This window comes from Equus quagga, chromosome 14 (assembly GCF_021613505.1).
Source record: "Equus quagga isolate Etosha38 chromosome 14, UCLA_HA_Equagga_1.0, whole genome shotgun sequence".
NCBI lineage: Eukaryota > Metazoa > Chordata > Mammalia > Perissodactyla > Equidae > Equus > Equus quagga.
This window is the reverse complement of record NC_060280.1, coordinates 2032718-2060583: the sequence shown is the minus strand read 5'-3', so window position 1 is coordinate 2060583 and position 27866 is coordinate 2032718. Positions and strand designations below refer to the sequence as shown.

At 47.7% G+C, this 27866-nt stretch overlaps 1 protein-coding gene across 2 annotated transcripts in view; it reads right to left on the bottom strand.

Annotated features, from left to right (window-relative positions):
- MPPED2 (metallophosphoesterase domain containing 2) overlaps positions 1 to 27866 on the bottom strand; it is a 169325-nt gene that overhangs the window by 123070 nt on the left and 18389 nt on the right. For both annotated transcript variants that reach the window (XM_046684614.1, XM_046684615.1), the window contains exon 3: positions 161 to 342. In XM_046684614.1, the coding sequence (XP_046540570.1) occupies positions 161 to 342 (182 nt within the window). The remainder of the gene's footprint in view (positions 1 to 160; positions 343 to 27866) is intronic.

The following is a 27866-nucleotide window of genomic DNA, read 5'->3' as shown; positions in this document are numbered from 1 at the left end:
TCATCTTTAATTAACAGAATTGGATTAAAGCTGGACACACCGCACATCACAGGAGAAGTGGCTGAGCTGGCTTCCAAGCGCTCTAATTCAATTAGGACGCAGTGAGTGACACCCGGACAGGAAGGTTAATTGGGGGCGCCAGAACGCAATCATTCCTTACCTAACCAGTCATTAAACTTCTTAACCTCTGAGGGCAGTCCCAGCTCGGTGAAATCGCCTGTGTGGAGAAGGATGTCCCCATAAGGCATCTGGATACCATCTGTTCTGGAGTGTGTGTCTGAGATGCAGACAAACCGCGTGTGGCCCGCTGGTTTTGGAGTGTCATATGGGATGGGGTCGACCCTAAAGTAGACATAACAGATCCCATAACAGTGAAATACGTTAGAACCCTCATAATTGTCATCACACATACATATCGATATTTATCCGTGAACGCACCCAGACAAACTGACGCAAAGCCAGAGGGGCCCACTGTAACAAGGGACACTTCTGGGTGCACAGGAGGCAGCCCCGCCCATCTACAACCCCACTGGGCCAATTCAACAAGTCTTACTTACCTGGCAGGAAAATTAAAAGCAAAGAATATCTTACATGTAGAGTCGGAAATAACCCAGGAAACTGATAGAGCGATTAATGGTGAAGTTGAGGGATACTGAGCCCCAACTGGGGAAGCAAAATTATGCTATTTTCTCTCTCATCATGCTCCAATTGATCCCACTACTCATTAGGAAACGGATAACTAATTTATTCCTTCTTAAACATGCATAACTTAAGCAATGAGCTAATTTATGGAGAACATTCTGCACATGCTCTGCCACTGAGAGGTAGAGAGACAGACAGAGCATTTCTATTTAATTTCTTTCCACAATCATTCAACACTCTTATCTTCTTGTTTTTGCTAAGAGATTCACAGATCCAGCTGTGGGGGGGGGAAGGTGACGCCAAAATAATAGGACTTCAACAAAAACATCAGATGTTAAAAGAACTTGTTCCAGCTCCTTCCTCACCACAGTGAGTTGCCCGCAGTCCCAGTGACACCTCAGGTTGCTTGGGGTGTTCGAATGCTCTGGGCAGAGGCTACTCAGCACAGTGAGCCTGCTAATGGGATGTGCGGATCCACACGTGCATTAATATATGTGTAGTTTCAGAGACCTAAGCACTGTGAAATTACACTAGGGCATAAGAATCAAAATGATCAACCCGAAGCAAAGAAAATGAAACAGAACATTCTCATTTAATTGAGTGTAACAAAGTGTGCTAAATAAACTTGGTAAAGAAATGCAAATCTGACTCTCCCAGCATACAGCTTTAATTATTTAGGAGGTGTGCAGCCGAGTTAAGGATGCTTTCACCATATTAACTCTACACTGACAGCTTCCTTTAATTTCTCTGTAGGAATGGACACTTATTTTGGATTCTCGGTGAAAAGCAGCAGCTATAAATGCAAAGAGAGGGTCACAGAGACACAAACATGGAATGCAGAGAGCAAAGCACCAAACAAGGCGGCTCCCCACCACAGCCCTCAAGGGGCCATGAGCGCAGACACTCCGACTCCGCGTGCTGCCTCCTCCGGCTTTGTTCAATTTCTCTTTCTTTTTTACACCTTCTTAAAAAAAACAATGTGTTTTAACAATGGCAATTTCAGTGAGGGAAATAAGACATGGTATACAGCTTGGACAGTCTTGCATTTCTTTAATGGTTACTCTTTTCATTTCATCTTTGTCAGAGAAGGAGGAAGGAAAGCAACAAGAGAGGAGAGATAGAAAAAGGGAGAAAGGAGGTCGAGGGAGGGAGGGACTGCACACTGGTGGGTCTAATTGGAAACCCAAAAAGAAAGTTTAACTTCTGCAAAAAATTAATGGATTTTTCCTGTAAAGGTTAGAAATACCGCTGTTACCATGGAGAAAATTCACTAATCCACTGAGCTCTCCTGAGTAACCTGGAAACCCTCCTGGTTATATCCAATGATGATTTTTTTTTAAATATATATTGTTGCACATGTATTCAAGCAGTTCTATAGTATAAAGTCCAAGATGTGGAGTTTGGGGAGCAAAGGATATGGACACATTTTTAAATGCACAAGGGGGTACAATTTACTTTTTTAAAATTATTTATTTATCTTTTTGCAGGGGAAGATTTGCCCTAAGCTAACATGTGTTGCCAATCTTCCTCCTTTTTTTTTTTCATTTTCCCTTCCCCTTGCCCCCATAAAGCCCCAGTCCATAGTTGTGGACAGCGGTAAGTCCCCCTGGTTCTCCTATGTGAGCCACCACAGCACGGCTACTGACCGACGAGGGGCGTGGTTCCACGCCTGGGAACCAAACCCAGGCCGCCAAAGGGGAGCACGCCCAACTTTAACAGCTAGGCCATCAGGGCTGGCTCCCAATGTTGATTTTTTTTTTAATATAAAAATGTTTGGTGTCCTCCTTTCCATTCCTGAGACTATTACACTCGGCCTCAGTGGTTCTAACCTTGTCAATGTCTTCTGTCTTCTAAAAGTGGTTATCCCAGAAGAGGAAGGCCTGTTCCCTGCTACGGCAGGCTGTGGGAACGATGGGTTATGTTCTGTCTACACCTAAAGTCAAGACGCTCACCAGAACGGGACCATGCACAGTTATACGGAATCCACCAACATGTGGATCAGCCACTGGACTTTAAATTCTTGAACAAATTCAGTCATGTATATCTATATATCTCTATCTTCCAGTTCTCATGTCGATGGTAATGTACAGACACAGGCCCCGTTTCTTCCTCTCTTTAACTCAGATAAGCTACGGGCACAAGCACTGCATCAAAATCCTTTACGAGTCCATCGAAAGTATCAGAGGAACATCATGGTCATTTTTGTTTTTTTACTAAATTTACTAAAGAGAAAGTAGCAGAGATATGAACCTCTCTCTGTGAATAGGCCCCTATTCCACTAACCTACTCAGCCTAGAGAAGGGACCATCACATGGTACAGAATCTGCTCCCCGTCTTAGCTGGAGACTGGGCAATAACTTTCTAAGACTATTGGAACACCAGTCAATTTCTGAATGGTTTCGACTCTTTTCTCACCCTCCCTCCTCCTCCAGAGAAACGGTTAAATGTCCAACCGAAGAAACAGTGAAATAAAGGCCAAGGAATAGGAAAACAGGGGGGACGGGAAAGAGGGAGAAGAAGTGTCTTCTCAGCTCTGAGCTGAAATGAAGTGACGAGTCGGAAGCACACAGGAAGGCTGGCAGAGAGGGCTCGCCCAGCAGCACTGCCGTGATGCCGTCAGAGAGCATCAGCGAGCAGCCCTGGGGGGAGATTCAGAGGATGGCTCAAGGTTGAGGAGCAGGGCGGGCGAGGCATGAAGACACAAATGCAGAATTTATATACATCCCTGGACCCCGAGACACTGACGGCCTTTGTACCCACAGGACCAAGTACAAGAAGACGGGACAGTGCAGCACGGGAGGGCCAGCTGCAGGACACCAGGATGAATGTCACCCGGGGTCATGGGAAGGAAGACAGTTCCACCCAGAGACATTCAGAGCTGAAAATAAGACGCCTCGTAGAGGAGGCAAGTGCTGTGGATACAGCCAAAGTCGAGACAACCCTAGGAACACTGCTGTTTCCAAACTGGGCATCTGGAGAGCACCTGAACAGTCAAGACAGCAGACATTTCACTATGGAGCCTGTTTAGGGGAGATCCGCCTGCTGCAGGGAGGTCCACCTGCTCACGCAGTGCGAGGACCCTCATGCACATCTTCCCTCTTACGCGACAACCTCACCGCTCACGCTGCCGACTTCTCAAATGACCTGACGTTCCCTGAGGCGCCATGTCAACTATCCCAGCAAGTGAGTATGGAACGAAGGCATCGACCCCCCAGAGCCGGGTTCCCACATCAGAGTGGGATCTGCACGTCCGTTTGAGTGCACCGGGGGAAAGGAGAGGACATGAAGACGAGAAGAAACACGGAACCATCAAGTCCCAGAGTGGGACAGAACCTCTGGGGCCCTGGGGTCAAAGCTTTACAGGACGCTTGACTCCCTCTTGCCCTCCCTCCCTACCTGACAAACTTCTTTCCAGGCTTTCCAGGGAGGGGGAGCCCCTGAGCCCCCTCCCCTCCCTCAGAGGAGCCCATCCTGGTTTCTGATCCAGAGCCTGAACCCCTGAGAGAGCCGAGCAGGGTCCAAACAGACTCAGCCTGCAGCCTGAAGACGCAGAAACAACTCTGGCTGAGTCGTCCGCTTCGGGCACGTTATTTCATTCTTTCGGGCTTCCTCTTTTTCTCATCTGTAGAATGGGAATGGTAACGCCTAACCCAGCTGTGTTCCCACAAGGACCTACAGCGTCCAGTCCTGGTCTGGCACCGAGCGCCCGCTCAGAGAGCAGAGGCGCAGAACGCATAAGGGTGACGCATGTTGGCTACCCAGCCAGACCGTCCGGCTCTGGATTCCACTCCACATCCATTAACAAGGTGGCACCGAGCACCATACAAGACTGTGAGAACTAAAGAGGTCACGACGCAACACCCAGCACACTGGGCACGTGATCCACAGTCAGTAAACACACTTATTTCCTTCCTGCGGCTTCCTTCTTAACCCTAGTCTGCACTCGGAAAGAACGGAGAATAAGAACTCAGTCCCTTCTCCGTCCGACAGTTCTTCAAATGTTTGAGGACGTGCATTACAATCCCCCCAAATCTTCTCCACTCTGGGTGAGTAGCCACAGTTTCTTCAACTCTTCCTCGTGCAACAGGATTTCAACGCCCTCGGAATCCTGGAGGCAGAACTCCTCCTCCTTGGTACAATCCAATTGGTCAGAATGCCCCCATCTGTGTTGTCGGAATTCACGGGCCGTGTGAATTCACGGACCCATGAGCTGTTCATCAAAGACAAACGCCAGCACAGGTGACGGAGCCGACGGTGCTGGATGCGATGGTGGACTCTCCCAGAGGCCCCAGCCCTCATCTCAAACCATTTTCTAGTTAAGTCTCCAAGGTTTGTGCCCAGCCTCCCACCTCGTTCTTGAAGCTTGGCTGTCAAATGTTTACCCAGTTCACCGCATGTTCAAACACACTGCTCCCGTTTATTCAGTCCTGACACATTAGAGTTTTATACTCATAAAAAAAATAATATGAGAGTATTATTGCTTTCATTATGGATTCCTCTTCCCGGCATATCTGTTATCGTTCCAATAATGAATCCATACAGTGTGGTGAGCGCCATTGATAGATCTTCAGAAAAGCTGTTATCATGTAGTTCGTTATGACATGGATTTCTTCTTCAGGCCATGTGTGCGGCGAAAGCTTTGTGTACACAATTAGCCTAGAATTCAGTGTCAGAACAGAACACAACCCTTATAAAGCATTTTGCCAGGATTTCAATGTATCTACCATCCCCCATTCCACCTGAAAATCCTGATGTTGTGCTGATGCAATCCGCTGACTTAAGCCCTAAAAAGTTTTCCAACGTGACATCAGAGCTTTCATTTTCACCCAGAAAAGTGAGCTGGCAGGAAAGCTAAAATTATGTTTGTCATGTTACACCATGCATCCTAGACACACTGTTTGATAAAGATATGCGAAACCCACTAGCAAAACAAAGAATAAATAAACACCAGGCTTCAGTTAGTAAATCACAGAATCCTTAGATTGGTGGGGACCTTAGAGACTATGTCACTCTGTGCTTCACTTCTCTGAACGTCGCCTTCGTGGCTTTCTTCTTATCCATGTGTAGTATTAATTTTGTTAAGTATCTTACAGTTTTTAAACAATTTTTTTTAGTTTGCCCTAAACAATGTCATCTATGAAGTCATGGATTGGATACACTTGTTGTATTTTTCAACTGCACATTAAAATAAATATAGAACTATGAAAATTTTGTTTAAGATTTGCCCACTCTAAAGAATTAGAACTCAAGTTTTCTAGCTTTCAGTTCACTCCTCTTTCCACCCACTCAATTTTGGAAGCTACAGATATTCCTGAATATTTGTAGAATAAAAATGATAAAAAAAGGATGAAATGCTGGAAAATCAATCACCTAAACTCTTATAGCCATTAATAGCTAGAGAGACTGCTCAAAATTACGGGAATTCATGATCAAAAACATCCGAGTTTTAGTGCTCTGATCATTGACCCCTCAGCTCTCACGTATGTTATCCAGTCGAATGGAGTCTCTTAAAACCTCAAAAAACTACATATTGCAGTTCATTGCAGGGGGGCAAGCAATACAAGTTTGACTTTTAGAATATTGGTGATGATAAAACGTGCTCCTCATTCTCAGGGACATCAGGTCACACGATTGTGGGTGTCTCCAAATACAGGCGTCTTCAGAGGGATGAGGTCAGTTGACAGGAAAGCCTCGTCACAGAGAGCACTGGTCGTGGAGTCCAGGGCCTTCCTGACGCTCACCACGTTGGTCATCAACGAGCTATGTGACCCTGGACAAGCCACGTCCCCACCTGTGGCCTCCGTCCCTCAGTGTGAAAAGAGGGTGGGACCAAGGGCCCCCAGAGGATCAACATGGTTTCCACCCACGATTAACCTGTGTGAGACTTAAGTAGCTTAAAACACGCTCTTCCTCTTGGCGATTTTACCTTCTGCTTCCCAGACAGTGCAAAGATCAACGCAGTGCAGATCCACCCAAATGTGATCAGAACTAGCGAGACTTTACACATAAAGAGAAGGGAAGCTGCAAGTTAGAACTATGGAGAGAGCTTCCGGGTAGAAAAGAGAAGCAGGCATAAGAGACAACAGAGAACCTGCACTGCAGGGACCACAACCAAACACAAACTAGAGGACGTGTGGTTTAACCAGTTGCTTCAAGGGCTGTTCTCACTGTTCTGAAGTGTGAGCTGGTGAAACCCAGTCAGCCGTCACGCCCCAGAACAGGAACGGCACTGAGACACAGACGTCAGCATCGCGGAACCAGATGGACAGACATCTTCACCTTTGTACCACGAGCACTGCCCTGCTTCATCCACTGGACCGCTGCATCCACGCCGTCCTCTCGCCGGCACATTACAGCTGACAGAGGCCCCCACGAGCGTCGTGTCAGTGTGTCCCCGTACAAAAGTACAGTGCTGACGTCAAAGAACGTCAAGCGGTCACAACTTAGTTCCCAAGCACGCGCACCATGGAACTCGTGGTCCTCCCGCTGGTCTGGTTGGAGGTGTCCCGGGGCCCAGCAGGCTCTGACTGCGTGAGCCGCTGAAGCCTCTCAGATGGCATGTCATCAGGTCCTAAATCTCCCACTGGAGATGGACTGTCATTAATCATCATTAAGTGTCTCCCACTCTTTGAACCTAACAACCAAGTTAATCAGCTGACATTTCTGGGTTCCGGCCTTGCATTTGAGAAAAGCAGGCTCATGACACTGTACTGGTGCCTAGTGTTCCATACAGGCAGTCAGGCAGTCAGTCAACAACTATTTCTTAAGCACCTACCTTTGTGCCAGGTACCATGGTAGGTTCTGGGAGGACCAAGAAGCCACAAGGTGGTTCCTTCAGAGATTCTGCAGCTGACCTGTCAATTCATTACTCAACAAACGCTTACTGGCATGCCTGGTTTTCGCTCGGTCATTTAGTCATTTCACAAGCATTTATTAAGCACCTTCTCTGGACCACAGATTGTGCCAGGTGCTGGGGAGACGGCTAGAACCAAGCCCGAGGGCCCCTGTGATATGTAAACAGGTGATTTATGAAACAACATTAAGGTGTTATACTCCAGGATGTGCGAGGTGCTGTGGGGTGAACCAGAAAACGCGTGGCCCTGCCTGAGGCTGGGAGGAAAGATGGGGACATCAGAGGGGGCACAGAACACAAGGGGGCATGTTGGTGTCAAACGCCTGGGACAAGGGATCTCAGGCTCAGAGAGAAGAGGCTCGAGAGTGGCCTGAACTGGACCCTGAACTGGGATTAAACAAGCACAGGACTCGAGCAATCAAGCAGAAAGGAAGGGCTGTCCTGGGAACAGGAGGAGCCGCACGGGAGCACTGGGCGTCTTTAGGGACCTGTGTGTGGCAGCCAGCAGTGGAGGTTTGAAAGGCTGCCGGGACTGGGGGCCGGACCACAGAGAGCAGGCCGTGGGGCCTGAGCACACCTGGAGGCCACGGAAAACCCCCGCCTTCCTCACCCCTGAAAGGGCACAAATAAAGCTGGTCAGGTGGCTTGGTGCAGGGTGGGAGCGGGTGCGTGGGGGCGCTAAAGAAAGGAGGCCAGCTCGCAAACATCTAGCCTATGAGGGTAAAGCCAAGCCTGGTCAGGATGAAACCAGATAGAAAAGGGAGGACAGAACCTGTGACGATGACGTTACAGACACGGGCACCAGGAGTGGACGGTGCACAGGGAGGGGAGGAGCAGTCAGAACGGAGGACGACACCCTCCCCCAGCCCGTCTCCTGTAGCCCATCCCAACCCCCTTTTATCACCCATCTGGGGCTACAGACTGAAGGTGTGTATCCCCCCCAAGATTCATATGTTGAAACCTGACCCCCAGTGAGAAGGTGTTAGGAGGTGGGCCTTCAGGGGTGATGAGGTCATGAGGGTGAAGCCCCATGAGTGGGATTAGTGGCCTTATACAAGGAGACAGGAGAAAGATGAGGTGTCTAAGCCACGTGGGGACAGAGCATGAAACAGCTGCCTACAGGCCAGGAAGGGGCCGCCCCAGGGGCCAAACAGGCTGGCACCCTGATCATGCACGGCCTGGCCTGCAGAACTGTGAGAAGTAAATGTCTGTGGCTGAAGCCCCAAGGCTACGGCATTTGTTACAGCAGCCCAAGCTGACTGAGACATCTGGATCCTGGGGTAGAATATTTTTGCAGAAAAGAACAGTCTCGACAGGGAGCAACAATGTTGGTTTAGAAGCCGGGCCTGCCAGACACCTTCCACACGGGCTGTTTTCGTTCAACCCTCACCGTAGGGAGGCCATCTCACTCCCATTTTACAAACGATGGAGTGGAGACCCTAAAAGACCAACCACTTGGCAAGGGCGCAGGGCTGGTGGGTGGCTCTGCCCCCAGCTGACTGCCGGGCATCTGCTGTCTGCCATCCTCCAGCCACACACCTCCTCTTCCACACGGCACACCCAGACACAGCAGCTGATTCTGCCCTAAAACGGGGCACGCAGCTTTTTAAATCAATAAACACAATTACAACTTCAAGAGCAAGTGTGGGTCATTTGCAAACACAGTTCCACCTGAAAACACCTCTTCGTCTGGCTCAGTCCAAGAGAAAGAGCCCTAAGGAAATCAAAATCACAAGCATTTAATTTCTGAAGAGTTGGGGGGGTATTCACCAGGAGTGTTGGGTCTACATGATTACACAAAATTTTTTTTTTTATTAAAACTCTGCCAAAGGAGAAGGAATTCCTCTGTCCCTCTCTACCTTTCAACTCATCAAAGCCAAGCTTTCCAAGGATGGATGTCTCACCAGCGGTTGCTAACGGCTTCAGTGTTTGGTTAAGTGTGCTCATCAGAAGTGTAGGTAACTTGATATTTGCATGGCTAATGGGCCTTCCTTAAAGTGTGTGGCCATTTCAGTTGGGTTTTAATGGTCTGTAACATTTTTTCCAATTCTGGATTGAGTTGACTGACTGACTTTTAAAAAATCAGTCACCCCTAAGGCAAAAAAGACCATTTTTAGCTACATATGGGACATCAAGTAAGTGCATTTCAAGACAAATGCTTGTTTGTAAGGCCACTTAACGTGAGGCCAACATTTAACAACCTTTCAAAATTAGTCCAATACAATAATTTTCAGACTTAACGTATGTTACTCTGGAGGCCTGTTCCATGATGAGAGAGAACTGTTTTGCCCTCCATCTTTATCCCCTGCTGAAAGAGCTAACCATAAAAACTACGTAGCTCCACCCAGCAGAAGAACCCACGGAGACCACTTTCTTCTCTCTCTGGGAGTGAGCACCCACCACCTTAGCAGAGTATTTCATACTATACCTTTCTCCCTGACTATCACAGGCTCGGTGTCCCCAAGGTCCAGTCGCCCACGCTCACCCAGCTAGTATGTGTCTGAAAGAGGTTCAAATCTAGGTCTGACCGCAATGCCAGTGGTCGGCGCGTTGTGACCGTCACAGGGGACACACCCTATCCCACACCACAGCTGCTGATCGGCCCTGGCCAACCCTGCCCAGATTCCCCGGCGAGCGACACTGGCGAGGCCTACCTGAGGTGTGCTGAGAAGTCAGCCCTCCACCCCAAACCTGTGAATGGGCCATTGTAATCATCCGGTCCAGGGGTCAGCAAACCACAGTCAATAGGCCAAACCCGGCCCAATGCATGTTTTCAGAAAGAAAGTTTTACTGGACACAACCACATGCGATTGTTCAGTTATTGTCTACGGCTGCTTTCCAGCCACAACAGCAGTTTCATAGCTGTGACAGATGCCATGTGGCCTACAGAGCCTAGAATATTTACCATCTGGAACTTTATAAGAAAACGTTTGTCCATCCCTGATTTTGTCACTCAACAAACACTTATTAAGAAACGATGATATGTTAGACACTTGATTACTAATAATAATACCCGATATTCAGCAGTATCGATTCTGTGCAGGGGCTCTTCCTGCACTGTTACATTTAATCCTCTCAAGATCTCTGCACGGTGCGTGTGTGTGTGTGTGTGTGTGTGCGTGCGCGCACTTTTTTGTATTCTTCTCTAAATTTTACTGAAGGTCACACAGTAAGCTTGGATCTTAGGGTTTGGAGCCTGTCTATACCATGAGCTTCTGCCCTTGGTAATGCAATGCTGTTTCTCAGAAGTGTAGGAAAAAACTGAAGACCCTGGAATGAGCATCCTTTTAATGAACGCTGAAGTCGCTGGGCAGTATCTGATGCCACAGGGACACAGGCCTTAGTCTCTGGGCTACTTTGTAACTTTGTGACTTGTAGATGAGTGACAGCATTGCGAAGAACTCTTATCTACAGATGAAAATAAATTCTGTGCAGCGGAGGTTCAACCAACTCCCCTCCAGTTTTGCATCCATTTGTAAATTCACTTCAACATTCTTTTATTCCATAAAAGTTCGTGGTCCTCCTATGAACCCATTATAACAAATTTCTTGGTTCCCTTCTTTATCAAGGGGTTAAATAAGATTGTTGACAAGTGTTCACGAATCTGTATGAGATTCAAGATGTTTAAGAATTGTTCTTTTACAAGGGGTCACCAAGATGTCATTTTCACCATCTTGAACCGCACAGTTTTGCCTGAGACGGCACAGATACCAAACTGTAACCCACGTGCCCATACATTATACACACCTACAGGGGTGTGGGAGGAAGGAGGACAGAGGGAACAGGGTGGCCTCGAGGCCACTTCAGGGGTCATTTATGTCATTCAGAGCGTCAGCAAGAGCTGGGTTTGGACCTCTGGGACCCTGGACAGATGGCTCCTTTCTCCAAGCCTCAGTTACCTCACCTGTGAACTGGGGATGGTAACATCAGTTGCCTGCAGTGGATACAAAGATTAAGTAACTATCACTTATAAGGGCCTGGTGCATGTTAAGTGCTCTGTAACCGTCAGCCATCATTATGGAGATTCTTCTGCGGACATACTGGTGAGAGGCATTAGCTCTGTCTGGGGGTGGGGAGGTCTTCTCAAGATGGGTATGTTTCATCTACGCCTTGAAGGGGCAGCGGGAGTTCACCAAGCAGAGAGCAAGGGGAATGTTTCAACATAAAAGGAACAGCATTAAAAAAAAATACACAGTATGAAGGTGAGAGGGTGAGTCAGAGCCAGTTTCACAGGTCATTCCCTGGTGGACACTGCGTCTGTAAGGTGACCTGAATTTTCCCAAAGTCACTAAAGCTCATGGTTCTGCCTCATAGCTGCGTGAGGACTACTAACACCAGGCAGGAATGTGCCATGCAGACTCCAACGCTCATGAAATCCGGACCCCAGGTCATCATGACGAGTCATGACTCCTCCCTCGGTTCAGGTACCATCAGGAACAAGGGGTTATTTTAGTTCAAACGTCATGAAAACAACAAAAAGTATTCACCAAGAATGACTGAGCCCCAGGTACAGACCACACTGTGTACGGGCCAAACTCTGCACAACACACTTCCACAGTTCACTTACATTCAGCGCACACACAGCCTCTCCTACACACCCACGAAAATAACACACAAATCCAATTATAGCCTGCTTCTCAGCCCGGCCAGATCCAATTTCTCTCAGTGCCTGGTTATATGTCATTCCTACATTCTTTTATTAGTCTCATGATGGTTCACATATAAAATTACCCTGTTCTATTTCAAACCAGTGACTTTCCTGCAGACTTTGGATAAGGGGAATAAACTTCAGATGATTCTCAGGTCGGTGGTGGCAACACTTGCTCCAAGTTGACTAGAAAGTCTGCGTCCACTGCCTTTGCATCCTTCCACCCTCCTCCCCTCCTGCACTCAGCCTGTGAGCGCGCCCCTGAGAGGGTCCTCAACCTGCCCAGCATTCTGTCCCGCCCATGGGTCACCAAGCCTTGGCCCAAGCCTTGGCCTGTCGGCTGTCCCCTTCTGCTGTAGCAGCGATGGGGAGGATGGAAAGGAGGTGGGACCACTTCAGTTTTTTGGCAGGAGGGTAACGTCCTTAAAAAGCCTTCTCCTCTTAAAAAAGGCAGAACAAAGCCCATACAGGTGCTCCCCGAGCTGCACTGTCACAGTACCCGCATACCACTCTGAGGCTGTGCTGGTGACGGCTTCAAGCTCGCTTCCTCCCCAGGACGCGACACGTGACCGCCCGTCCACACAGGCTGAAGTGAGTGTCCGCAGCTAAAGGGCCCTACAGTAACCTTTCTCCTCCACATGGGGAAGTTTGCCTTGAAAACTCTCCCCTCGCTGCCCGTTTGTAAATCATCTTTTAGGGAGGGGGCCAAGGGGTGTGCTAGGTTCCAGCCCGTCCCCTCCTCGCTCCCCACCACCTGCTCTTTAAAACCACCACCAAAAACTGGTGGCCCCCACAAGCCCTCAGCCTCGCCTTCAGGGCAGCGCCAAGGCCAGGCCGCACTCGCAGCGGTCTCATGGGGTCCCCTGGGGGAGCGGGCCGCTGGCCGGCTCTGAGCAGCCAGCCAGACTCCTCCTGGAGGCCGGGGTACAGTGGCCTGAGAAAGTCTCTGGACAGGTGTGTGGCCCCAACCACAAAGCAGCTTCTGACTCCAAAGACAGGACGGTGTCATTCCCAGCGTGCCGTAGCGCGTCACCAGACAGGGCATGCGTGTGAACCACGAGCGCATTTCACTAAGCACAGCGGGACTCGGACATAATTCCTCTGTCTGTCCTGACTCCCAAGCGCCTGCCCCAAGGCCCAGGGCCAGCAGCCTTCCCATTCTGGTCCTGCAGAGGGACATGGGAACAGCCAGGGACGTCCGCGTGAGTTTGCAAACACTGGTGGCAATTTAGGCCACAGATCAACTTCATCAGCACGTGGCCTGGGGGGCGTGGACAGGCTCACACACGTCCACACTGCATGCTCCACGCTTGCAGGGCTGAAGAGACAGTCTCCATTGTCCCTCTTGGCACTCCGAGTGGGAGGGGAGGCCCCTGATGACCAAGGGCACAGCCCTTGCCCGCGAAGAGGAGCAATGAGCCCTCCTTTCCTGACGAGGAGGCCATGAATCAGGCGAGTCAGTGCTGGTTAACTGGGTTAACGCTCTCGTCCACAGGAGACTGAGTATGACGCACTCCACTTGCTCCCCGCGAGCTGGACTCCTGTGGGAAAGTTCCAGATACGGCCCAACTCAAGCTGAGTCCACTCCTCTGCCCTCTGACCTGCTGCCCCCTTTGTCTTCCACTTGTACTGGGTACAGCCCCGTGCACCTCCCCAAAAGCTGCTTCCTGTCGAATCTGACGCACCCTCACCTTATGGGTAAAAAGCGCAGCGTCATCACTGCCCCTGGGGTCTCAGATCCAGCTGGGCTGAGGGACCTGCTCACAGCCAACGTTAGCAACAGAGCAGCGGCCAGCCTCCACGCTTCCAAACCCCAGCGACAGAAGGAAGGGCCCCCCCCCCCAGCGAGTGCTGTTTCCCACGCACAGGCACTGGGCCAAGCACCTTATGAACTTCACCTCATCCATCTTTGCGAGAACCTGTGAGATGAGTGTTATCAATCCCATTTTACAGATGAGAAATACTGGGCTTATGAGGTTAAATAATTTCCCCAAGGTCAGAGACGCCACAGATGGTGACACCCCATTTCCAAGGGGAGTCCGTCTGACTCCTGCTCATTCGCTATGACACTCCTCTCAGTTCAGGACTTTTTCCTACACAAATCCCAGGTTAAACTGAAGAAATACAAGTTTTCTCCAGATCTGAGGATTTCAAATATTAGGTGTTACTTTTAAACACCTGATAAACTTTTGAAATTCTAGTCTTGTCCACTTTGATACAGTCCAAAAGAAAACCCTCAAAGAAGTATACAGTGCTATCTTTCGTCACGTGTTTTCCAAATGTCAGCTGCTTCCATCTCTTAGTTCATTTAAAAGAAAAACAGGGGCCGGCGCGATGGCGCAGCAGTTAAGTTCACACGCTCCGCTTCGGCAGCCTGGGGTTCGTCAGTTTGGATCCCAGGTGCAGACATGGCACCACTTGGCAAAGGCCGTGCTGTGGTAGGCGTCCCACATATAAAGTAGGATAAGGTGAGCATGGATGTTAGCTCAGGGCCAATCTTCCTCAGCAAAAACAGGAGGATTGGCAGCAGATGTTACCTCAGGGCTAATCTTGCTCAAAAAAAAGGAAAAGAAAAACAGATGGTTCAATATAAATGCTTGCACGAAACTTACTAGGATCCCCCGAAAACTCTATGAACATAATAAGTTCTTGAGACAAACAGTGTGGATTCAAACCCCAAACACACAAGCTGACAAGCTCCAGAACGTGGGCAAGTTACTGAGCCTCAAGTTCAGTTTTCTCACGTCAACTTTTGGGTGAAAACACTTACTCCCGGCGACGGTGTGAGGAGGTAATGAGGATCACTGAGCACAGCGTGAATGACCAACAACTGTCATAATTACTACTGTTTTGTCGTCATTTCTGCCTCTGCGACATCTCTCAGGACTGCCCTAATTTCACTAGGTTGACACGGCCTGAATACTCTGCCTAAAGAAGTTCCCACACTCTCTTAGGGATGGATGACAGAGCCCCCGGCACCCCAGCCAGGCAAGAACACACCGTGCGTAACTTGCAATTCAACTACCCCTCCTAAAATTATTATCCACCTGGTTCTATCAAAACTGCCAAGTTCTCTAGGTCATCTCAGTACGCGTGTCAAATGCGCGTCATTTTACACAAAGTAATGTGTTAATTCAAGTAAGAGTCACCTGAGAAACCAGGATCACAAAGGGCACATCAATTTCCCCGATCCACAAAGGTGAGCATCCCCAAACTATGAGAAATTATTTTACTGTGAAAAAAAGCTTTTTTCGTCCTAATTATAAAATATGTGCTTACTAAAGATACGGATAATTAACTTTAGTAAAATTAAGAATATGTGCATAAAAAGCAAAGAAAGATGAGCCCATATCCATCTACCCAGAGTTAACTACTAGCCACGTTTTGGTACCTTTCCATTTCGTCTTTTCACTACACATTTTAAAACATAATTGGGATCATTCTGCATTCAAAATGTTATATTCTGGGATTCTTCTGCTCCACTTAAACCATTATAATGTCAGCATTTTCAATGCTGCTGCAGACTCTCTGTAAACGTTTTCACTGGCTGCAGGATATTTCCTGGGTTAGTTTTGTCATAATTTTCTTAACTGTTTCCCATTGCTGAACTCCCCCAGAAGGCTTTTAAGCTGTCAAGCCCAGACAAGATTTCCAGACACACAGCCCTGACAGCGGGGCTGCCCGTGGTCGTGAAGAGGCCATTTTGGGGACGAGCTACATAACTTCTCACCACAAGTGGGTCCTGCTCTTCAAATGCCAGCAGACCAGCAGCTCAGTGATGTGTGAGCCCCAAATGCCAGCGGTTCTGGGCAACAATTACGGCCCCTCCTCTAAGATAAACACAGTACTGTTCTCCCCGGTCCTGGCTGCCCCCCGAGAGCACGGCACAGCTCCCGCTCGGCAGGCAGGCGCCCATGCAAACACGGCACAGCACGGCTTCTCTCCTCCTATTTGCCATCACGGTTTATTTCCCAAGTCACTGTTCCATCGCCACCCAACACCATTTGCCACCAACTGCCCCATAAAGCCTACTTTCTAAAGTAATGTATCATGTTCACTATATTTTCTTTCAGAAAAAAAAGAGAGATCTTAAAAGTTGTCATCACAAGAAAAAAAGATTTGTAACTACGTGTGGTGATGGATGTTAACCAAACTTACTACAGTGATCGTTTCACTGTATGTCAAATCACTAGGGTTTTATACATATAAAACTAATATAATATTATACGTCACATATCTCAATTTAATAAATGAATAAATAAGTAAAATATTTCCCAAGAGAAAAAGAAAGGGGCTGGGACAGACAGGTGGGCAGGGGTTATGTAGAAAGAACAAGGTAGATGTTGCCTATAGTCACAGAAAGCAACACTGAAGCCAGACAGTGTGATGCCAGTGCTCACTCGCCACCTTGACGCTCATGCAGGACCAGCATCTTAACATCCCAAATCCAGCGCCACACCCTTCGAGTCAGGAAGGGCAGTGTGGTCTCAGAAACAACCTGCATCCCCACAGTGAAAACCAGACACCCCAGGCTGTCGGCTTTCAGCAGTTAAAGCAAAGAGAAGACGCATTTGTGAATTTCTGGGCACAGTAGCTGGAATTCTGAATGTCTTCACTGTTCCTGTTAAAAAAAAGATTGAGAAACAGGAAAGAAATCACTTCAGGCCGAAATTCAGGATGGCCTAGTGGAAAAGCACGGGCTTTGTCACGAGGAGAGCTGGGCCTGAACTCATTCAACCTCAGGAAGGAGGGAGGGACAGCCACTCTAGCCAGTGGCTCTCGGAGTGTTAAACATGATGTGTGTCTGCAACTCCAAGCACAGCATGTCTTAGGCTGCAAGGATTTCAGTACTTTTATCAACAAGAGAAGCCCACACTGCAAGAAGGATGCTGTCAGTAGTCTGACAATTTATGAGTGTCAGTAACCATAAACACAAGGTCAAGGACCCAGAGATTAAGAAACTGAGGACTTCTTCTTTTTAACCTTATGAAGCAAACTAAGAACCAGGGAGCAAAAGCACCCCGTTCCTCACCTCCCCGGCTGGTCTCGGGGCCGCTTGCCCAGCGCAGGGTCCTCCGGGCGCCTCGTGAATGTCCCAACAGCCCCAGCACAGGCTCCCTGCCCCACGTTCTCCCCGGATCTGAGGCAGCTCCGTGCCCCCTGCTCAACTCAGCCCCAGGCCAGGCTGCTGACCGCAGACGGCACCTGGGAAACCCCGTCTCTGCCTTGAGCAGCTCAGGGACCAGGCGAGCCGACGCCTCCCTCTGCTCCGCCTGTCACTGCAGTTCTACCACCTCCTTCGCGTCACCAGCCTCTGCAGCCTACCATGGTTCCAGGGGCTGCAATCAATCCACTCTTCCCTGTTCCTCTAAGACTAGGCTCCTACTTAACATTTCTGCCCCCAAACTCGAGAATATACACTAGAGGCCTGCCACCTGCTGCCACATCTCTGTGGGTCAGAAGATCCCCCACATTCGCCTGTGCTTAGGCCTGACACCACGCGCTGGCCCCCCGACATCAGTCCACTGTACACGGCTCCACACAGCCTGGCAGCTCACACGAACCCCGAATGCACCTCATCTCCTGGACTCCACAGCACTGCTGGGCTGGACGCCGCCCCTCCCCCACTTCCTAGCTGCCACCGTGCATGACAGCAGAACCATCACCACCCATTGGACTCGCCCCAGGAGACAAACTTCTCATTCGACTGTACATGATTTTTCGATGCTGGACTTGCCTTCTTCCTCCCTGCAGGAATGGCCTGAGTCCAGGCCCTCTGAATTGGTCCTTCAGCCATCACTCACGTCCCTTGAGAGCCCCGTCACTCCAACAGCACCCCAATATCATTACTCTCTTGCTTTCGTGATTTCAAAAGATACACAGACTCACAAATTTGGGGCACCAGAAAGCGGTTTTGGGGACCTACTTTGCATCGTACAGATAAGAAGATGAGGCTCAGGTCTTGAGAGACTTGTCCGACACCCGAGTGTGGGTCGTGGCAATTCTGAAACTACAGGTCCAACACCTAGATCGCTCAGGCCGCTGACGTCTTCTTAGGAATCCGTCCATGAACTAGTGAAGGCAACATCCTTGACGCGTTTCTCTGGAATCTCAAATTCTTCACTCCAGTTTTGGGTGTTGAGCTGATGCTTAAGGGTCTTGAGTGCTCCCTCTGGCATTCCACAACGCGTGCGTGCGGTATTTCCATTTGTAACTCTCTCCTGTGTGATCATCCAAGCCCAGGGGCCTTGGAGAGGAAAGTCCAGGAACTAATACAAGGAATTCTGAGCAACTCTGGCCCAAAGGTTTAGAATGCTGGAAATGCGAGGACTCTTGGAGACCGACCATCTGCTCTAACCAGTATTACCTCCATTTTACAGATGAGGGAACTGAGGCCTATGCCATTTGATTCTCAACCCAAAACGCTTTTCTCCATGGATCTACCAGCCTCCTAATAACGAATTCCTCCACGTTTGTGTTTCTATCTGAGCGAAAAAGTCATCCTGGGTCGTGCTTCTCCGCAGAGCCTCAATCAGTGGAACTATTCCAAAAACATGTGAGGATCTGGACTGTATTTACTTCGTCTTCTTCATGACTTCAGTGCCACATGGTTTTATCACGAGCATTGTTTTGGAAAAGAAAACAGTCAAAATCCAAACCTTTCATCCATGGGTCTGTCACTGCCTCCTTGACAGACAAGTACGATCCACAGACTCAGGGAGACTTACGTTTCACTGACCAACCGAGAAACGGGTCACCCTGGGCAGCCTCTTTTAGCCTTGGTTTACTCATCTGCAAAATGGGACTCACAGGACCTGCCTCCAAGGGTTACGGTGGGAATTAAATACAACAGTGTCCCAAGGCAGCTAGCACTCAGCTGGGAACCCAGCGAGCACTCAATGGACGGCAGCCACTATTTTATTATTATTATCATCATCATCATTATTACAAAATCTCCTTGGTTTAACTTAGGCTGTATGCCCTGCAGTCCAGAAGATCTAAGACGCCCTGAAGGAGAGAGAAGGGGTTCCCCAAAGAACCATTTAACCAAGGGAAGACAATAAAACAAGGAAAAAGCCATCGGAATGGAAAAATAATCAAAACAATAAGGGTTAGTTTCATACTGTGGGCCGTGACAAATTTTATATCCAGGCTGGTAGAGATCATCAGTGGGCATGACACTGAGGCATCTTCCCCCATAACAAATTCACGAGATCACCATGTCAGTTTGTTAGACAGTCTCAGACTCGGGCAGTTTGCTTGTCTGGAACGAGCAGGAATTCAATAAATATTTGAATTAGTGAATGAATAAAAGAATGACACTGCCAAATAAGCAAATACACATCAAAACTCTGAGATGGCTATATGTGCCACTCTATTCATAAGGCTAAGTAAGTTTTAGGAAATTTCTATCTCAACTAGAGGTATCAATCCAAATTTTTTGTTGAAGACAATGTATCATTGTGTATAATCAAAACAGAAGAATTCAAATATATTTTTGGAAATTTATGTATATTTTCACTTATTCATGACTCCTGATAGCCCACAAGCAGCTATAACGTCAAGACAAATTATTAGCTTTCATAATAAGTATAAACAGAGCCTTAATTCATGTTCGTTTGGAAACATTCTTCCCTAGTTTTTGTGGGATTTAACACACATACATAGCCAGATAATCTATTGTGATTGTTAGTTTCCTTTAAAAAAAAAAAAAAAGAATGCCTCCTTGTTAAGTAACCAATCAGTAAACATCTCTAATCAGCTACATTGGTCACCTAACAGCAGAATGTGCGACTCTCTCTGTCTCTAAGTCGACAGACCATATTTCCCATTTATATAGGATCATTTGGCTCGACTGTGCAGCATCAGTCCAAGACCTCTGTGGACAAGCAGGAAGTCGCTGTAGCACAATGTGGATGAGGACTCTTTGTGGCAATGACCATGAGGGGTCCCACCAGAGAAGACACTCAGTCTCAGCCTGGTGAGTCCACAGAGCCTGTGGTCAGAGTGAGAACATCGAAGGTGGGAACTCACCACTGGGCTTCTTGCTGGGGCATGCTGAACAGGCCCAGAAGGGCCCCGCCAGGAAGGCACCAGGGAGTACCAGTGAAGTCGACTCCCGCCACTGGAAAATACAGAAGATTCTCTCCTTACGCACCCCTGAACTGGCTCCAAAGACAAGCCCTAAAGAGAGGGCTCCAGAACTGCTCTCAGCAGTGTGAGGACTGCAGGAACAGGAGGCAACACCAAACAGAACACACGCAGGTGCCCGTGGATGTACGTGTTTTATTATTATTCTATGTATTCTGGTGAATTTATTAAAAAGAAACGAAACACCTGGGTCAGCAGTTTATAGTCAGACTTCAAGCCCCATGGTCCTTCTCAGGCTGAACCTTTGGGGTCGTCCCTTTCCTCTCTCTTTCCCCAAAGCTGGAGCTCAGCTATTCCCAGGCAACAGCTGCCTGGCTTACAGGTACTTCATAAACTGCTCTCCCTTCTTTCCCTTTCTCTCCTTTCCTTCCTTCTTCCCTCCCTCCCTCCCTCCTTCTTTGTTTCTTTTCTTCTTCTTTTTTTCCCCGAGCTGGGAACACACCAAAACTTGAAGAGAAAAAATTGAAAGCATAAAAATGCTTTACAGTCACAACCAATTCATTTCAAATAGTCAGCAAACCTGGTCCTCCTCATTTGGACAATTACAGCCAAGAGAAGGATCTAGTTTCAAAGTGCAGCTGCTCATTTGAAGTGGGATAGGCATGGTTAATTTTTTCAATGAGAAAATGGTGATGAATGGAATAGAAAATAAAGATATCTTTAAAGCTAGACTGGAAAAAAAATTATTTTAACTCAAGAAGGTCATCAACTTGGAAATATTATCCAGAGAATTTTCAAGTCACAGAGAGGAGGGTTCAGGAAATCTTAAGTGACTACAAATGAAAAGTATGCCTTGGAGACCAGCTTAAATAAAACGTCACAGTAGTCACATACGCAGCTCCAAACCCTGCAGCATCCAGCTGCAGAAGAATCCTAGGGAGGCCACCGGGATCCCAATGCACGCAATTATCTTCTTTGTAAACCTCATGGCCAGAGCAGAAAGGTCTCTACGATTTTTACTAATAAAAGTTTATTGCAGATTGCATAATATTTAAATCCTTGTGACTTTGGCAGACCAAAACAAATGATCTTTAAAACTACTCGTCACACAAGGATGTTCGCTTTGTGAAAATTCACTGAGTCAAATACAGTTAATTTGTACACTTCTCTGTATGTTAGGCTTCAATTAAAAGTTTGCTAATTAAAAAAGGTTGCATTCAATCTTCTCCCATATGAAATGCTTTTTCTAGATACACTTTTTAAAATAATATGAGAACACAAAACCACACGTCTCCTTCAGGGTCTTATTGAAAACACTTCTCAGTTATCTTAGAAAGTCAGTTCTTCTTCTCGGTATCCTTTAGTCTCCTCTTTTGATAGAAAGAAATCTACTCTCCTATATTTTAATTCCCATTCCCCACATTTAATTCTTCCCATTTCTCTGCTGATACCTGTCCAAACAGCCAGAGATCGCCACTCGGCGTCAAGCCCTTCACCCCGCAGGGGCGTCTCTGGAAGTGGCCTTCCTTCAGAAAGGTCTTCACGCCTAACACGGGCTCGGTCAGCACCGCCCGCTGCCCCGTGAAGTTATCAATAACACAGTAAACAGGTTTTGTGGGCAACCACATTCTGTCACAGGTCACCTCAGAACTCAGACCTTCCCTTCACGTCCACCTAAAAAATTCGTGAATTAACAAAACTTCAGTGGAGGGAGGAGGTAATGATTTGTGAAATAGGGTATTTCTCATTTGTGGCTGAACTTACTGACTTTTGAAGTCAGTGATTATCATGGTTGCGTTAAATTATTTATTTTCAAGGAAATAAGCAGGGAACCTCAAAATGAATTTTGTGTCATCTGCCTTAAGGATACCTTTTAAAGAGCCAATTAAGATAGGTATTTTATACTGGTCACTAAAAAAACGGTGGCAACTGAAGTTTCTGTTTCACGTAAACCATTTTCTGCAGCCGACTGCCTGAAAAGCTCTCCACTTCCAACCAGCAGTGCCTGGCACTTCCTCGTGGTGAGCAGAAGTTGTCACAACCAGCGGAAAGTGATTAGCAATCACTGGCTGCGAGACACGAGATAGTCTTAAAACTCCCATTTACCCCCCACTGAACCAATATCTTAGCTCATTCTAGAGAATGTGCATGAGAATCTCTCCAGCAACTAACATAAGTGAAAATACGCACCCTGGCTCGGCAGAATGCAACAAATTTGGTCACAAAGGAAAATGAAAGCAAGCACCCTAATACTAACTCAAGACACTTTAGTTGGAGAGAAACAGCCTGCATCTCATAACATTTTATGATACCAAATGAGATGCAGGCAATGTAATTTCACTTATGTGATTCACTTACAAGCAATGCAAATGCAATCTTGCTGATTACATTTAAAACAAAAGCCTGAATCTGCTTATTTATAGAGCAGACCCACAGTCATGCAAAAATCATGCTACCCCCAACAGGCGTGGAACAAAAAGAAAACAATCTGGCTGAAGACCTTTTCATCTCCACAGAAAGAAAAATGATGTTAGCATGAACCCTGGGTTGACCCAATATGCTTAATAATGTGGCTTTTTGGTGCTCTCAATAGAAAACAAGGTCAACCATGTGAAGAACCGTAAGCTGAGGTGTTCAACCACATGCAAACCATGCCCAATGCTTTATTTGTTTTTTAGATAGTCAAAAGAAGTGTTCAGCAAGCACCTGCATCTGTGTTTCATTTTAAAGCTTCATTTATCTGTGGGTGTGTGTGCAAGTGTGTACACACACGTGTTCGTAGAGAGACAATAGAGACGCATAATTTCTTCAGTGAAATGTAGACTGCCACAACCAATATATTCAGGATCTGGACTCCTCATGATGCATATTTTATGAACTTCGCTGCCTAGTGTGTTGGGGTCTTGAGCATTCCAGGACTACTAATTTTAATCATCACCAAAACTAGAGCTTTTATGAGGTCATTTTCCTATCATGAAGTTCAACAGTTAGAACTCAATGTGAAAGCTGCTGCCAGATGCCATCTCTGAACTTCCCAGGAAAGCAAGGAGTTGCAAAAATTCTCCTACTTTCTCTCACGCTCAGTCCTTCAACTCTAACAGGTACTTCTGGCTCACCACCAGCAACCAAACCAGGGCCCAGCTGCCAGCCACAGCACCAACATCCAAGGCATTTGGCTACAGTCTTACTGACAGCTAGGTCTGCAGCACCCTGAGCAAAGAGGATCACTGCCAGAGCCAGCCTGGGCCCAGCTGCAGCTTTAACATAAAGAAGTTTAATGTGATCCCTCACACCTGCCACAGAGCATTTTCCAAGAGAGAAATGCATGTGACTGGAAAGGCTCCTTGTGGAGTGACTTGTGGCCACAGGGTTTCTCAATCTTAATGAAAAAGACACACTCCAGTGGTCTACCAAGTGATGCCAGCACCAATTACGGATAACAGAGCAATTTTCTGTGCGATAACACCGCTTCTCCTCACAGAGACCTCATCCCCAAACAGCAACTTCTGAGAACTTCTCAGAAACGGAGGTGCCTTTGAAGTCACCCTTGATATTCAGCCAGAGTCAGGTCTCGAAACTACCCTCAAATTGGACTTTGTACAACATGCTGTGTCGAAAGCAGCCAACCTTCCACCTTCATGTCTCCAAATGGAAAAGACCTCGAAGCACATGGGTTTGCTCGTTTCCACACGGCGCAAGCAGTGGGCCAGAAACCACCGGACTTGTTTGCAATGTGAGCCATTATGGAAGCCTAAGGCACAGACTTGCACACGGCTCGACTCCACACCCCAGCAAAAATGCAACTGCTGTCCAAGTGTGCACAGTCTCTGAGCGGGAAACGGCGGAGGTTTCTGGAGCCCTGGATGCTCCAGGCTCGAGAGGAAGCAGGGGGCACATTAGTGATAAGAACGGGAGGAAATCTCATGAAATGAAAGCCAAGAGTGACCCTCCAGGGCAGCAACAGCTGCTCCTGTGTCATTTACAACACGTTCCATCGCAGGCTGCCTCCTACAAGGAGACACCTTCTTTCATGCCTGGGACCAGAATCAGACCTGAAGACACCCTGGCCATGCGGGGGCATGTCTACCGGGGGAAATTAGGATATAAACTTGGAAAGCAACTTAACGGAATTAAGTCAGATACCCGAAAGAGGCTCATTTCTACATGTTCTTGAAGAAATTCTCCCTCGCTTCTCCTACCTGGTTAGAATTTATTATCTGCTCCAAACTGCAAGTTCCTTAAGCACTTTCTACTCACCAAGGATCATAAAGAGGCACAGCGTACTGCAAACCAGCAGCCCTGTGTGACCTTGATCAGGTCGCTCAACCTCTCTGGGCCGCCAATCGGCCAAAGGTAAACTCCTCTACACGTGTTTACCCCACAGTGAACACAGCACACAACAAGCATGCAAAAATGCACTTGATAGTCTACTAATAATAATGCACACAGTTGTTTTATCAAATATTCTTTAGTTCAGGTGCATTTGATTGTCTCCCTAAATAGGCCAGACACCCCCAGCAGACAAGGGCAGGTGGTTTACAGGGCTACGCTATCCTGACCCAAGAAGACATTCAAGCATTCGTGTCTTCAGCAGCAGCTCTCTCTGTCGTAGACTGTGCTATGCTCTGGGACAAAATGGGAGGTGAACCAGCCACAGTCCCTGCCCCGGCCACTGCCACCACAGACTGACTGACTCACTGGCTGAAACACGCTCAATGACACCCAGCTCCCCTCAAAGCCCCGCTCTGCGTGCCCATCTCCTCCCAGTACTGCATGTGATGCCAAGATGCCCACCAAGCCAAACAACGCCTTCCCTTGTTGGAATATGTCAGCGGTTCTCACGTCCAGGGAGTGAAGTTTTAGAGGACGGGAGAATCGGGAAGGAGGCCTGAGCCACTTAATGCCGACCCATGAGAGCTGCCAGGGGACCCTCCTTCAGACGCGGATGCGTGAGCGCCAGGAGGGGCAGCCACGTGTCCAGCTGACTGTAAGGGGGAGCCTGGAGCACACACGCAAGGTGGCGGTACCCGGCGCTTGGGGAAGCACACTCAGGGCAGGGACGGCTCTCAAAGGGGATGCGAAGGTTTTAAGTTCAGAGAGAATTTACCGTGAGGACAAAACGACAGGAGAAATACACACTGAAGACTGTGTATCAGCACGCTGAAGCTGTGCAGAGTCACGGAGCCCACGGGCACTGCAGAGGCCCAGGACCAGGCAGCGTCAGCCCCGCCCCCAGGGCTTCCAGTCCAGGAAGGGACGCTCTGAGACCCGGGGCCTTTCCCTTATATTTGCAAATGTGAATTCAGCGTGGAGGTACGGGGTGCTAGCACTGGAGTGTTTGTGGATTTAAGTCACGTGACACCGTGGACGGCGGCTGCTTTTTCTTTCCGCCATATGCTTCTTGTTCTGGGACTAGACTCTGAGACACAAACGGGAAAAGGAGATGTACAGACACTGTCCACTGCTCTGGCGAGAGGAGAGCTACCTGTCTTGCTGGTTCTTAACCTTTCCCCAAGATCTCATGGTTATTTGCCCCAGTGAGGTGAACCCAAAAGACACACATCTACAAAGTCTTCCATATTTTTAATGGTTTCTCCCAATCGACCCCGAGGTCACTGTTCCCTGACACTGCCTCCCCTCAGGCCTCATGTGTAATGTCCACTCGGTCCCCGGGTGTGCCGGCCTCGTCACCCCAGCTGCGCTGGAAGGTCTTCCACTCTGATGACAATAACACCAATGTGAGCAAACGCTCCGACAGGACTCACCGAGTCCCGGGCAATGTTCTAGGTACTATGCACAAACCAACCCATTTAACCCTCACCGCAGACCTAGGAGGCAGGGACTAATTTTTTCCCACATTTACAGATGAGAACACAGTGGGGTTAAGGAACTTGCCCAAAGTCACACAGCTAGTGAGAGCCAGACCAAGACTTGGCCTTGGCAATGTGGTTCTAGAGTCTGTTTCTTCAACACCACACTGGATTGCTTCTCTATCTCTGTCTCGCACAGTGAAGCTCAGGAATGCATTCCAGACCCTTAGGCATTTACTCCATAACCATCTATTAAAGCCTTGTATGTTAAACCGGACTGCATTTTCTTACTCTCCTGAGTGCTCACATTTATTTTTAAAATCTAACCGAGAGACCAAAGACTGGAAACAAAGGCACCCAATTCTACGTTCAGACAACACATTTGTGGCCCTAATCTGACTCCATATGAGAGCAAACAAGACACATTAATCTGAGTAGACTGGTTGTTCATATAAACAATTCAGACCCTATCACGCCTCTTGGAACTGGCTCCGATTCATCAAAAATGTAGCAGCAGGTTATATATGGCACCGTCCATTAACTGTAACACAACGATAAATTTCCAAAATGTAGGACTCAGCACCAAAAATATATATATGGGTGGAGAAACCCCGCATATCCTGCGGAACTCCACGCAGCTCGTGTCTCCTCCAAGCAGTCTGGATCATGCATAATGCAACAGCGCAACTGTGAACAGCAGGCACGCACCAGATAATTTACACTTGTTTTTATGGACACGAGGTACTGATCTTTGAAGCTGTCCCTAATGAGATTCCGCTTGGCCCTAACAGCATCCTGAGAGAGTGTTCCGGTTTTCTACTTGGCATCCGGTGCATATTTATAATGCAGAATACAAGCTCATTTAAATTGCACATGTGGATTTTGGTGTCTTCCCTATTTTAAAGAAAGATTATCATACTCTAAGGAGCACTGACGCCTCAGTACCAAACCATGATACACTAAACAATGTCACAGCCAGTCACCACAGGCACTTATCAAAGGACACGTCCATCCAAGGGCTTGCACCTGCCGGGCAAGAAGGTCCCCCAATTCAGGCCAGCGCCCAAGGCCAGGAACTCCAATAAGGTCCTCCGCCAAAGAGCATCCCCAGAAAGCCTGATTACAGCTCACCTTCCATAGCAGACACAGCCTCGGGGACAGTTGGGGGAAACCCGAGGTCAGTCATCTAACTTAAAAACTTCCTGCCACAAAGGGCTGGCAATGCAAACCTCTTTTTCTTATTATCTGCCCTCTTGTAAGTTCTGCTCCCTATAAAATTCTTTCTTAAGCTTGGCACTTTATACAAGGTTTTTATTTTATTTTATTTTATTATTTTAATTTTTTATTTTGAGGAAGATTAGCCCTGAGCTAACTACTGCCAATCCTCCTCTTTTTGCTGAGGAAGACTGGCCCTGAGCTAACATCCGTGCCCATCTTCCTCTAATTTATATATGGGATGCGTACCACAGCATGGCTTTTGCCAAGCGGTGCTATGTCCACACCCGGGATCCGAACCGGTCAACCCCGGGCTGCCAAGAAGCGGAACGTGCACCACCAGACTGGCCCCTATACAGGGTTTTTAAATCATCTTGTTTTCAAGAGATTTATAGTTTGGCCACCCATAATTAGAACCCCATTATGTACATACTTTGAATTTCATTTATCTTATTTTAAATGAAATTTTTAAAATTTTCGATTGCTATATAACACCAATGTTGCTATAACGTGTTATCTGCACTTAACCCAAATCACAGAGATTTCTGTCAGAATAGTTATTCTACAAGAACTTGAAGAGTTTACTATTTCAAAAAAATTAAGTTGT